Source organism: Trypanosoma rangeli (assembly GCF_003719475.1).
Source record: "Trypanosoma rangeli strain AM80 chromosome Unknown Tra_15.4_contig_00214, whole genome shotgun sequence".
In the NCBI taxonomy this organism is placed as follows: domain Eukaryota; phylum Euglenozoa; class Kinetoplastea; order Trypanosomatida; family Trypanosomatidae; genus Trypanosoma; species Trypanosoma rangeli.
The window spans coordinates 1-11199 of NW_021705958.1; the positions used below are offsets into that span (position 1 = coordinate 1).

Sequence of the window (11199 nt, forward strand, 5' to 3'; positions counted from 1 at the left end):
TAGCTCGCAGGAAACACAACGCCGCGCACTTTGCAATTGGATGCTTCGTAACCAAATAACGTGCATCGATGGCGGCAAGGGTGCTGTTCTAGTTGTTCCTTGCAAGTCAACGAAAGAATGACCACTGACAACGCGTCTGCAGGACTCGAGTTGAATGCGGCGAGGTGCGCATCAGAAAGTAGCGCCGCCCAAAAAGGCGAACATTGGGGTGTTGCTAGTACATTGCGCCCACCCACACTCCAAAACGGTCTCTCTCAATCCATGCGGGCGCCCGTCCCCAGCAGCCAAACGCCCTATGCGGCAGGCACCTCCACACCTGTGGGCCTCCGCGTCAGTAGACGCAAGCAGCTCATGTGGCCACGTCATCACCGTGCAAAACTCCGGGGCCGCCCCGTATCCTCCAACACTTCCCCCTATCATCCGCGTCATTGGCGAATCCCTTAGGCAGAAGAAGTGACACCTGCATCCAGCAGGCCCACAACCATCATCTACGCCGTCGCCGCTGTGATGTAAAAGGAAGCTGCCGCAGTCTCCCACAGGAAAAGGCGGCAGCTGCGTTGTGTAGGTTTGCCAGCCAGCGGTAAAGTGAAGCGGACTTGGCCACCACGGCAGAAACACCAGCTTGTCGCTGTCCACACGCCGCCTTCCAACGCAATGTCTTTGGGAACACAACTGGAGTAAAGCACAATAAAAACGGGGAAGTTGAGAAAGATGCAGCATTATCCACAAGGGTCCCATCGGGTCGCAGGTTTCAATTGTAAGTTTCTGCAAACACATCAACAGCCGACGGCGACGTGTCCCGCCAAGGCATGCGTGCCAAATAACAGAGAAACCACTTTCTCCAATACTTTTTAATTGTTTCCGCTGTGTTTCCGTCTATTCCCATGACAGGCAGAGATAGACGCAAAATACACTGCGGAGCCTACGATCGCGGGAGTAGACTTTAGCGCACTCAAACACACAAGCACAAAAACACGTCACCCACATTATATATATATATATATATATATATATAATATGTTAACATCTTGTCGCTCGCAAAATGCCTCTACCGGGATGTGCCGGCCGGCGGTGGAAAGAGAGGGATAAACGTTTACAACAACAATGAAAAAAACAAAAGGTAGGTAAGAGATAGAGGTCAGTACTCTGTTTTGCGAAACTGTGGAGCCGCAAGCACGACCCCGTTTCAGTTTCTACTTCCAACTCTATGCACGGAGGCACCCGCGCAGTCGTCCGGCCCCGCTGCCACAACGAAGAAAAATAAAAAAAAATGATTCATCTGTTAAAGTGGCAGGCAGAAGAGCCACTAAAGAACTTCTTGGGGACCATGCCGAAAAGCGAAGCCGCTCATTTATCTTCCTTTTTTTTCTTTTTTTCTTTTATGCTCTTCTGTTGGTTCGCCCTCCAACTGCAGCTGCAGCGGCACACCACGCGTCCCCTGGCAGGCGCTACAGGGAAGAACTCAATGGTTTTGTATGACTCCAAAAATGGAGGCGGTCGTACCAAAAACAACTGCCACAACTCCAGAAATAAGCAAAAAATACGTGGCGAGGTAGTGAAACCAGCCAACGCTCTTCCGGGTCCAGTTCCCAGCGTACATGTAGAAGAGAGCGGGAAGGATGAAGCCCAAAAACCCACCGCAAAGGCTCCCCACAAGGCCAAAGACAATAGTGATGCTTGGAATAAACAGCCCGAGCACAAGAGCAATGATAGACAACACGGTACAGCACACGGCATTCTTCCAGAAGGGCATGGTGGTAACATGGCACCCAACGCAGTGGTACAAGGAGTCTCGCGAGGGCTGCATGCACATGGCAAATCCGACGCAAAGTTTAAAGGCGATACCGGCGTAGGCGACGGCAATCATAGGATCATCACGGACATTGTAAAAAAGCAGAACTGAATCTGTGACGCGATCACCAAAGTCTGCATACCCAAAGAAGCCAGCTAGAATGTAGAGGAAGCAGCACACAGTCATACTAAGTGCTGTATCCCTTGAGATGCGTCGGGGTGTTGGCTTTCGCATTTCCGCGTACACCTCAAGGCAGTTTGTTTGGCACAAAAAGGAAAAAATAAAGAGCGAGAATCCAATGATAACGCCGTTGCCGGAGCGAAATAGTTTCAGCTCATGGCGTGGTCTCCCGTGCTCAAACCCTTGCGCGGCGTGCACCACGATGGCGAGAACAAAAAACATCATGAAGGAGACGCCAACGACTGAGGCGTAGCGCAGGGAATTGATCTGCTTTGGAATCGAAAGCGGCAGCATCACACAGGCCCATATTAGTATCACTAGGCAGCGTTTTCCCCAGGCTGTTCGCAGGAACGGGGTCACGGATGGATCGTCTAGGATGGGGGTCAACATGTCGCCTATGGAGATGACGTAAGACACGCACGACCCGAAGCAAAACATCCACATGTTGAAGGCCGCCCAGTAGTCCCACCCACGCCCGAGTAGTCCGCGCGCCAGCTTCTCGTATCCCGTAAACCCGCTTTTGTCAACCGCCACGGCCAAGATGTAGGTTGAGTACACCGTCGCCACGGAGATGAAGATGAGAACAAACAGGGAGAGCACAATGCCTGTGCTGTTAAACGCGGATGGGAGCGTAATGATTCCAGAGCCTAGCGTCACCGAGGCAAGGTTGTAGGCGCCGGAGAGCATGCCGCCGTGCGAAATTATGTCAAAGTACCGGAATTTCCGCCCTCGTCGCTCGGCACCGTCCCCCAGGCCTGTCGCTCCCTCTTTTCCACTGTTTATCGCTCCTTGCTCCAAAAGCCCCAGATTGGAGTTAATCAATGCCTGGTCCACCCCCTTCGGGCTCTCAAGCTCCTGCATCTCCTCCACCTCGTCCTCATACACCGTTTCTCTCTCCCGCAGCATTTGTTTGTGCGTGTGCAGCAGTATTCTTTTTTTTTTTAATTATTCGCCCCAGCGTGCTTCCCCCCTGCTATTGTTCTTTACTCGACAGCAGTAACGACACAGAAAGAATAAGAAAAACAAGGATCAGAAATATAACGATATAAATACACCCTGTCAGCCGGCGGCAATCGTATTGAGCAGCTGGAGAACTCGCACAAAGACAAAGAAAATGTGGATATGTACATACTTGCAAAGGAAACTCACGCAATTACATCTCCGACTGTTCATACGCCGCCTCAGGGGGAAAGGGAAGGGGTGGGGCTGTTGGGCAGGTGCAACTAAACAGCGCGTTGATGCGTCGTGCCACGTAGTCCTGAATAGCCCTTAGATCCCTCAAATCGGTCACAAACAACAGGCGCCCGACGTCTTCATGGAGGTTCGTGGTGTAGTCTGATACGCCAAGAATTTGGCCCACCTGCAACATCGCCTCCACCACGACCGAGCGAACAGCGGCCTTCGTATCCGCGTCCAAAAAAAAGTCCTGTGTGATTATTCTGGAGGCAGTGTCTAGATCGACTGGTTGATACTGTCCACTAAGCTGCACAAGATGTTGCTGTTGCAGGAACCAAAGTTCCTTCTTGTAGTTTGCAAGCTCCGTGACGCTCACTTCTAATTCGCGTTGCGCCTCGACAGTCATAAGCGCCAAACCCTTCCCCTCCCCCAACTCCGTCAGACCCGTCATGGTGTTGGGAGATTTTGGCATCGTTGGCGGTGCGGCCGCGTAGGAAATGCCTGGAACGGCGTTGCTCGTCGTTGTGAGAAGCCGGATGTTGTTCTCCCGAACTGTGGCGGTCAGGGAGCTAAGTTCCTCTCTAAGCTGCTTCTGTCGCTTGATGCAGAGCTGCTGCTTCTGTAACTCCAGCGCAATCGTGCGCAGCAGTGCAGTCCTCTGCTCAGCAATCGTTGTCGTCTTCTTCTCGAGCACAGAGGCTTCCCACTGGGCCTTCAGCAGGTCCACGATGAGCTGCGACATCTCCTCCCGCTGATGGACTTTGTCTCCCATCTCCTCCAAGGATAGCTTTGTCATCTCACTAACCCCCATTTCCAGACGGCGGACAATGGAGCGAAGCATCTCCTCCTTCTGCCGCCTCGTCTCGTTCTGCATCTCAGCCATGAGAGCAAGATGCTCTCCGTGCCCAGTGAAGTACAGCTGCTCAGCCTCGAGACACCGTTGCTGCGTCGTCACCTGCTCGAGAAACGCCGCCTCCACCTCATTGTCCTTCACGGCAAGTTCAGTCAGCGTCTGCAGCGTCGCGCACTGCTCGGCAAAGAAGTCCGCCGCCAACTCCTCCATGTCCTCCAAGAGGGTCAGCCGAGCATCAGACAACTCAGTCATGAGATTCAGCGCCGCCTTGTTGACCTTCTCCCTGCTTCGCCGTGCCTCTTCCCGCTCGTTTCCCTTCAGCAACTCAAAGTCCCTGGCCTCCTCCTGGATGTTTTTGATGTTCTCCATCTGTTGCTTCAACGCCACCTCCGCCTCGAGAAACTGGCGCTGCGCGCGGGGGACAACCAGGTGCCGGGGCCGTCCCAAAAAGGCCGTCCGCGCGGCCTCGCCCGTGCCGCTCCAGCCTTTCTCCCCTTCGAAGCACGCACGGGTCGCGTCCAGAAGCGAGCCGTCCATGAAAGCGGGCTTGTCTTTCACCTCCTTCACGCGATCCCACAACATGTCGGCCTCCAACTCGTCGCCTGTTGGCTCCGGTGCCACAAGCTGCAGCGGGGCATTCTTCTTCTTTCCTTTGCGTGGCATTCCGCTGCCTTGCGCCTCGTCCTCGCTCGCCCTCTCCCTCGAGCCGAGAGCAGTAATGCGAGAGCGTGGGGGTTGCAAAGGGAAAACCCTAAAAAAAAAAAAAAGAATGTAGTAGAGAAGAAGACGCAAAGCATAAAAAAAAAACGTCAACATTTTCAAACATCCAATGAGCCTCCCTCACCACGCCCGCTTTTGTTTTGTTTTTGTTTCCTTTGCCAACTCTTTGCTTGGTTTGTTTTTCTGCTGCAAGAGGCGCGCTTGCCTTTTCCTTCCGTGTGCGGGCCCTTCCCGCTCGTGCGATGGTGAAACGTCGTAATGGTACAGTAACGTGGCGCCTCTGCCTTGGCATCTGCACACGCAAAGCTGCACCGCAACCGGCACGACAACAAAAACAAACCAATGAGAATAATCGCACAGCAAAAATAAAACAAAATAAAGAAGGTAACAGCATGCGTCGTTATTCCCGCACATTCTGTGGGGTGCCTGTCTGTTCCTTCTGCGTGTGTGTGAGTGCGTGCCTTATTCTCCTCTCTGCTGTCTAGTCTATCATAATGTACTGTGACACGCGCTCCGCATGCTCGAGTGCCTGCAACGCCTTTAGCATGGTCTCTTCATGCCCCACAGGCCTCGCCGCAGCCGTTGCAGCGCCTCTGCAACTTGATGAGTGAGACTCCCGCGTTGGGGCAGTTGCGTCACCCGAGGCCACTCTTGGCCTGCACCTGATGTCCCGCTCTGTCTGAAACCGATCTCCCTGCCACGGGGAGATGGGCATTCCACGGTACTCCTCCTCCTCCATCTTCTGCGCCTCTAGCCGGATCAACATCAGTTTTTGATTCTTTCGCTCCTGCCACAGATGCATACGCACGTCCAGCGGAAGTCCCGAGACGCCGTCTGCAGGTATGCGGCCCCGGTTGATCTTTGGAGCGAAGGTGCACTCTGGCTCCAACTCATGCTCCCCCTCCGAAAACGAGCGTCGCCGTCTGACCCTCGCGCCGCCATCCACGTACAGTTGTTCAAAGCGTCGATCAAGATCCTCACGGCGCAAGCGCAACCTTGCAGAGGGAGTCTCGGCGCGCTTCGTTTGACGCGGCTTCAAGAGTCGCTCCGTTGTGGACTCGCACATCCGCGCCTCAATAAGCTTACTTACTCGATTTATGTTGGGGCGAAAGTCGGCGTTCGCCTCGGAAGTCTCAAGGCGCCTCTGATGTTGCTGCTGCATCCCGTGTTCGTACAAGTCCTCATATGCCCGCCGCCCCGGTTTTCTGTGCAGTTGCTCAGCCTTTTCCGAAATGGAGGGGTGAAACGAGTAGTCCAGATTCTTCTCGTTCATCTCATGCAGCCTTTCACGCACCTCCTTGTCCTCGTCCTGCCGCTCCTTGGCGTGCAAGTACAGCCGCTCCGATGCCGTATATGGGAGAGACAGCGTCTTTGCCTTTTTCGTAATCATTGGGGCCGCACGTATGGCATTCAACTCAGCTCTTTTTCTCTCCAGCTGCGCATCCGTCATCGCCTGGCGGCGCAGCAGAACCTCTGAGACGGACAAGGACTCAGTGTTCTCCTTCACCCGCCGCTCCTGCGCAAGACGCGCTGACTCAATCGATATGCGGGGATGAAAATTCAGTTCCGCGATGGACTCCTCCACAAGGCGTTCGTGCCTTGCGGCCCGCCGGAGCGCCACTGCCTGCGCGCTACTGGACAACGCGGCACGCGTCCCACTCCGCGTCGATGGCTCTGCTCTCTCCAGGAGTTTTCTATCCGCCATCTCCGCCGCCTCCTGGCGCGTTCGGCGTGCGCGCTCTACCCGCTCATCTCGCCGCCTCCCGTACTCCAGCAACCGGTCCTCGACAGGCACGCCGCCGGTACAACAGGAGCTATGGGATTGCAATGGCCTTCTCTCTTGCCGCCTCTCCGATCCCACCTCATCTTTTTCACTGCCAACGCTGCCGCCGCCACTATGCGACACGGACACAAGCCTCGCGAGCAGCCACTGCCGCTGCTCCTCAAACACTTTGTGCTGGCGCCGCAGTCGCTCATCTTCTGCCACAAGACGGCAGGCCAACACCTCGCCCAGTTCTGTCATTTGTGCAGCGTTATGCTCCTCCGGCAGTCCTGCAAAGAAAAGAAAAGAAAAGAAAAGAAGGAACGGGTAGCAAAGGGCCGGAGGGGCCAGACAACAACCACGCAGAGAGATACAGCAACGGCAGCATTCAAACACGTTAAACCGCATGAAAGTAAAAATAAACAAGACGGAGTCACTCAGGCACGATACTCTGCACAACTTATTTTTCCCACCGTCAAGATATAATATACTTGTTGTAAGCCGGTATGAGGCTGCATTTTTATCGCCCCCCCCCCTTTTTTTTTGCTTTCGGTGGGGCGGGGAAAATGTTTACATTTGAATATTTCTCATAGCATGCATTTGGTTTTATTCCCTCTTCTTTCTTTCTTTCTTTTTTCACCCCCCGTCTTCTACAGCTGACCCGCCTCCTTAAGGTATGACTGACTGAAGAATCGAAGCCCAAACGCATCGGGGTTCTTCATGAGGTTTCGGTCCTGCCTTTGCCACGCGGCCTCCGCAGTTCGCGGTATCTGTGATGAGTAGACGGGAGGCATAGCCCTCTTTCTGCGCTCCCCCTCCACTAGGTACCTCGTCCGGGCCTCCTCAAAGCACTTGAGCAGGTTGGGTAACGCAGGTCCCCGCTCTTTCTTGTGCTGCAAATGTGCGTGGTCAGGCAACACATTGGACGAACGCGGTGTGAAAGGTGCGTTGCCAGAATAATGAGTGTTCCCAGTCCGCATAAACGACCGTGAGGCGGACCGGGAAGCCCTGATGCTCAGCAGCCGTTCGTGCCGGCGTTCGTGCTGCATGCTGAGAGCCTGAATTTCCTTATGTAGCAGGTAAGTTTTCATGCGGAGTCGATCCGGTGAAAATACGTGTGGAAGAATGGCAGTGTTATTTGTCCTGTGCCTCTTCACTGTCGGGAGCTGCGCCGCTGCAGGAGGGGACGGCGGCGGCCCTTCAAAGGGCGCTGGGCGCACTTCTTCCCCTTCCTCCTGCCTGCACGGAAGGACTGCCGTTTGAAAGGGTGACCCCTCGCAGGCATCTAAAGTCTGCTGCAAGGCAGCGAGCGCCGCGGTGTCACAGTCCGACATTCGTCGCCAGACACTAACGCGTCCCACCAAGAATAAAAAATAAATAAACAAAAAGAAAAAAAAATAGTCACGATAAAAAAAACGACCATCAGCGAGAATGGTGAACGCAGAAAGAAAAAAAAGACTATAAGAGTATGGCTTCCTCATTGACGCCGGCTGTGGGAAACGACATCCTCGACCACAGACCAAGCAAGTCCCATTCCACAAAAAAATGAGTGGGTGTCACACGGAGACTACAAGAGGAGAGAAAAAGTTCTACGCCCCCAACGTCGTGAATCGCAGAGAGCACACAGCTCCGCCCCTGCCTGACGTGTCGCGCTGAACAGCGCTCACATGCTCTCCAGAATAGGGGGTTTCGGGGGACAACTCCGCAGTCACCCCAGACGCGGAATGAATGCGGGGGCATGACTCTCTTGAGCCAGGCACCACGGCAGCGCCCTCGTCATCGCCACGAGTCGTGGTATTCACAGCAGCGAGTGCTTCGCACCCCACACGCCCCCGAAGAGACTGGTAGGCTCGTTGCATGTAGTCGCGTAGTTCAAGAGAGAGAGAGCTATTTCTTTCTAACGGCTTCCAAGGCACAGTAAGGGACTGTTTCATCTCGCTTAAGCGGGATGCCGGGGGATCTCCAAACGGCCTCCCACCAACCTTTGTGGCTACCACCCTCATGCCATGCAATAAGTGAGAAAGGGATGTCAACCGGTGCCCCGTCTCCGCAGAGAAGAGAGCCCCCACGGGCCGCAAGTGAAGGAGTTCGGACACCCGCTGCTTGACTTGTGCCATGGTGCGGAGTTGCTGCACCATCATCAGAGCCGGAGAGGCGTCAGGCGACTCGTTGTTGACAAGAAACACTTTTTTGGGACGAACCTCAGAGTGAGTCTGCGCGTCGACACGGCGGGAAGGAACCAACGCGGCGGGCCGCACCAGCTCACCCTCCTTTTCGTCATCAACGTCCCACCTCTCCGCACGTTGCACCCCTTCCGTCACCGTGGATGCCGCCAAGACGTGGGCGCGGGGGGGTTCCTCCCCCAACGCCACGACGGCGCCCTCCACAATCGGGAACACAACACCGCCCTTCACCACCAGCGGTGCCTCCCACGGTTGCCCGTACTGTCCGATAAACACGCGCTGGGGCGGCACTCCGCAGTTCGCCACGGCGTGTAAAATGTTTGCAAAGCCAGCATGGTCCCGCGAGGCCTTGTGCCTGCCGTCCAGAATCACCACAGGGGCCATGCGAAGTATGGAGTGGTGCAACTCCGGATTGTAGGCGCAATCCCCCGTTAATGCCACCAGAGGGACACCGTTCTGCGAGACGGCAACCCCGCATGAGGCCTCGGTGGCAGATGCATCAAACACAACGAGCGACACGGTCTCCACCTCCGGCAAGCAGTATGGCAGCAAATTTGCGCCAGCCATAGCACCGCAGCAAGGCATGGCGACAAAGTCACAGACTCCACCACCACCATCATCGGCTGCCCTAACGTCCTCCAACCGCGAACGGACCTCCGCCAATCGGTGCTCTCTAAGGCGAACCATCACTGCCTCGCTGGCAATAATGCGCAGACGTCTCCCACTGCGACTCTCCACCGCAATGATGACTGGCAGCTCCGCAGACATGTGCGAGCGGTTCGAAAAGACAAAGATATTGGAGGGGACGACGCCAAAGTAGCGAAGGCACTGCCGCGTCACACCGTAGCCGGCGCCAAAGAGGATAAGTGGACGGCCGTTCACGCAGAGGACGTAGCCGGGGCTGCAAGTCCCGTCGTAGACCGTGGAGGCCCCTTTGCCCGTCCCCAAACAGACAACAGAGAACTGTGCATCTCGGCGCATGTCGCGGAGTCACTGCCGGGAAAAAATAATGGTGGTGCGCCGATGTCACTCTTCCCCGCGGTTAGAGTGGAAAAAATACGATTAAAGTTCCGAAAGTAAAAACAAAAAACAACAACAACAAGACATAATTGCAAAGTGAGTAGTCGCATCAAATGCGGAGTGGCGTTAGAAGCTCCAGGCAAAACTACCACTGCCCCTCCCCCCCTACCTCCTCTCCACAGTCATCCGTACCATGTCACCAGACCCAATTACGCCCAGGGTGCTCACACAAGAGACACCCTATCGATCGCAGCCCCTCCTCCTCCTCCTCCTCCTCCGTTCGATTCCCTCACACATGGCCACCTTACCCCTCATTTTATTTGGTGCGCAAAAGCACAAAAAGACACGAAGACAACCCAAAGGAAAAAAAAAGAGAAAGCAAACGGGGGAAAAATAAAAGAAGGAAAGAAGTAGGGCTAAAAAGTAAAATAAATAAAAAGAGATCTTATTGTTCTTTTTCTTTTCTTTTCCTTTCCTTTCCTTTCCTTTTTTTTTACTCAAAGTCATACATGAACTCATCCGGGTGTGGGCCATAGCGGTGATTTGTATTCATTGCGTCTATGGCATTCATGTCTTCCGGCGCCAGCTTAAAGTCAAAAATCTTGGAATTCTCCACTATGCGGCTCTCGTGTGTCGACTTGGGAATGGTGATGAGGTCATGCTGAACGTTCCAGCGGAGCATGACCTGCGCGGGGGTCCTGCCGTACTTGTCAGCAATGGCCTTCAGCTTAGGGTCCACAAGAAGGTTGCCTTGCCCCAGCGGGGACCAGGCTGTGACGACAATATTCTTCGCCTTGCAGTACTCCCGCAACTCCTTCTGGTTGTTCAGCGGATGGAGCTCAATCTGATTCACCATGGGAGGCACATTGCAGTGCTTCAGCAGCTCCTCAAGGTGGTGCTTCTGAAAGTTGCAGACACCAATGGCACGAACCTTCTTCTCCTCATAGAGTTTCTCCAGTGCACGCCAGGAGTCCAGGTACTTGTCTTTCCCCGGCCAGTGAATAAGGTAGAGGTCAACGTAGGTCAGGGCGAGCTTCTTCAGACTTGTCTCGAGGGCCTTCAGAGCTTTCTCGTAGCCCTGGTCGGCGTTCCATAACTTCGTTGTAACAAAGATTTCCTCGCGCGGGACACCGCACGCAGCAATGCCCTTGCCAACGCTCTTCTCGTTCTTGTAAATGGCGGCAGTGTCCACGTGACGGTATCCGGCCTTGATAGCGCACTTCACGGCATGGACTGTCTCCTCGCCCTCCGCGGATTTCCACACGCCAAGGCCAAGCTGAGGCATGGGGACCCCGTTTGAGAGCTTCACAGACGGCGCGCAAGCCATGTGAGAAGTGTTTCGCTCTTGGGTTGTATTTCTGAGTGTGTTATTTTTCCCAAACGGGCTTCGTTTGCTTTTGGTGTAGTTCTTTGGTTTTGCGTGTTTGTATGCTTTGCTTGAACCGCGACCGTCCTCGCGAAGGGGTGTAGACAAAGATGAAGAAGAAGAAGGAGAAGGAAGGAGAGGAGAAGG

General features: G+C 54.5%; 7 protein-coding genes across 7 annotated transcripts, besides 9 other annotated features; all 7 read right to left on the reverse strand.

Annotated features, from left to right (window-relative positions):
* Window positions 1-171: 171 nt before the first annotated feature.
* On the reverse strand, window positions 172-777 carry TraAM80_06099 (uncharacterized protein; the record flags this gene model as incomplete). Its single annotated transcript, XM_029382954.1, has 1 exon — window positions 172-777. The coding sequence occupies one exon, from the start codon at window positions 775-777 to the stop codon at window positions 172-174; it is 606 nt and encodes a 201-aa protein (XP_029237183.1).
* Window positions 778-987: 210 nt separating this feature from the next.
* Window positions 988-1019: a microsatellite.
* A 443-nt stretch (window positions 1020-1462) lies between these two features.
* TraAM80_06100 (putative amino acid transporter) lies at window positions 1463-2878 on the reverse strand (the record flags this gene model as incomplete). The annotated part of the gene is made up of 1 exon (XM_029382955.1): window positions 1463-2878. The coding sequence occupies one exon, from the start codon at window positions 2876-2878 to the stop codon at window positions 1463-1465; it is 1416 nt and encodes a 471-aa protein (XP_029237184.1).
* A 247-nt stretch (window positions 2879-3125) lies between these two features.
* On the reverse strand, window positions 3126-4664 carry TraAM80_06101 (putative glutamic acid/alanine-rich protein; the record flags this gene model as incomplete). The annotated part of the gene is made up of 1 exon (XM_029382956.1): window positions 3126-4664. The coding sequence occupies one exon, from the start codon at window positions 4662-4664 to the stop codon at window positions 3126-3128; it is 1539 nt and encodes a 512-aa protein (XP_029237185.1).
* A 7-nt stretch (window positions 4665-4671) lies between these two features.
* Window positions 4672-4705: a microsatellite.
* A 497-nt stretch (window positions 4706-5202) lies between these two features.
* Window positions 5203-6744, reverse strand: TraAM80_06102 (uncharacterized protein; the record flags this gene model as incomplete). The annotated part of the gene is made up of 1 exon (XM_029382957.1): window positions 5203-6744. The coding sequence occupies one exon, from the start codon at window positions 6742-6744 to the stop codon at window positions 5203-5205; it is 1542 nt and encodes a 513-aa protein (XP_029237186.1).
* Window positions 6745-6777: 33 nt separating this feature from the next.
* Window positions 6778-6803: a microsatellite.
* Window positions 6804-7099: 296 nt separating this feature from the next.
* Window positions 7100-7121: a microsatellite.
* A 12-nt stretch (window positions 7122-7133) lies between these two features.
* TraAM80_06103 (uncharacterized protein) lies at window positions 7134-7817 on the reverse strand (the record flags this gene model as incomplete). Its single annotated transcript, XM_029382958.1, has 1 exon — window positions 7134-7817. One exon carries the CDS (start codon window positions 7815-7817, stop codon window positions 7134-7136), a length of 684 nt encoding a protein of 227 aa, XP_029237187.1.
* A 28-nt stretch (window positions 7818-7845) lies between these two features.
* Window positions 7846-7899: a sequence feature (A-rich).
* A 173-nt stretch (window positions 7900-8072) lies between these two features.
* On the reverse strand, window positions 8073-9647 carry TraAM80_06104 (putative periplasmic protein; the record flags this gene model as incomplete). Its single annotated transcript, XM_029382959.1, has 1 exon — window positions 8073-9647. The coding sequence occupies one exon, from the start codon at window positions 9645-9647 to the stop codon at window positions 8073-8075; it is 1575 nt and encodes a 524-aa protein (XP_029237188.1).
* Window positions 9648-9744: 97 nt separating this feature from the next.
* Window positions 9745-9768: a microsatellite.
* A 173-nt stretch (window positions 9769-9941) lies between these two features.
* Window positions 9942-9964: a microsatellite.
* Window positions 9965-10045: 81 nt separating this feature from the next.
* Window positions 10046-10096: a sequence feature (A-rich).
* Window positions 10097-10179: 83 nt separating this feature from the next.
* On the reverse strand, window positions 10180-11013 carry TraAM80_06105 (prostaglandin f synthase; the record flags this gene model as incomplete). The annotated part of the gene is made up of 1 exon (XM_029382960.1): window positions 10180-11013. The coding sequence occupies one exon, from the start codon at window positions 11011-11013 to the stop codon at window positions 10180-10182; it is 834 nt and encodes a 277-aa protein (XP_029237189.1).
* Window positions 11014-11159: 146 nt separating this feature from the next.
* Window positions 11160-11198: a sequence feature (GA-rich).
* Window position 11199: the final 1 nt, after the last annotated feature.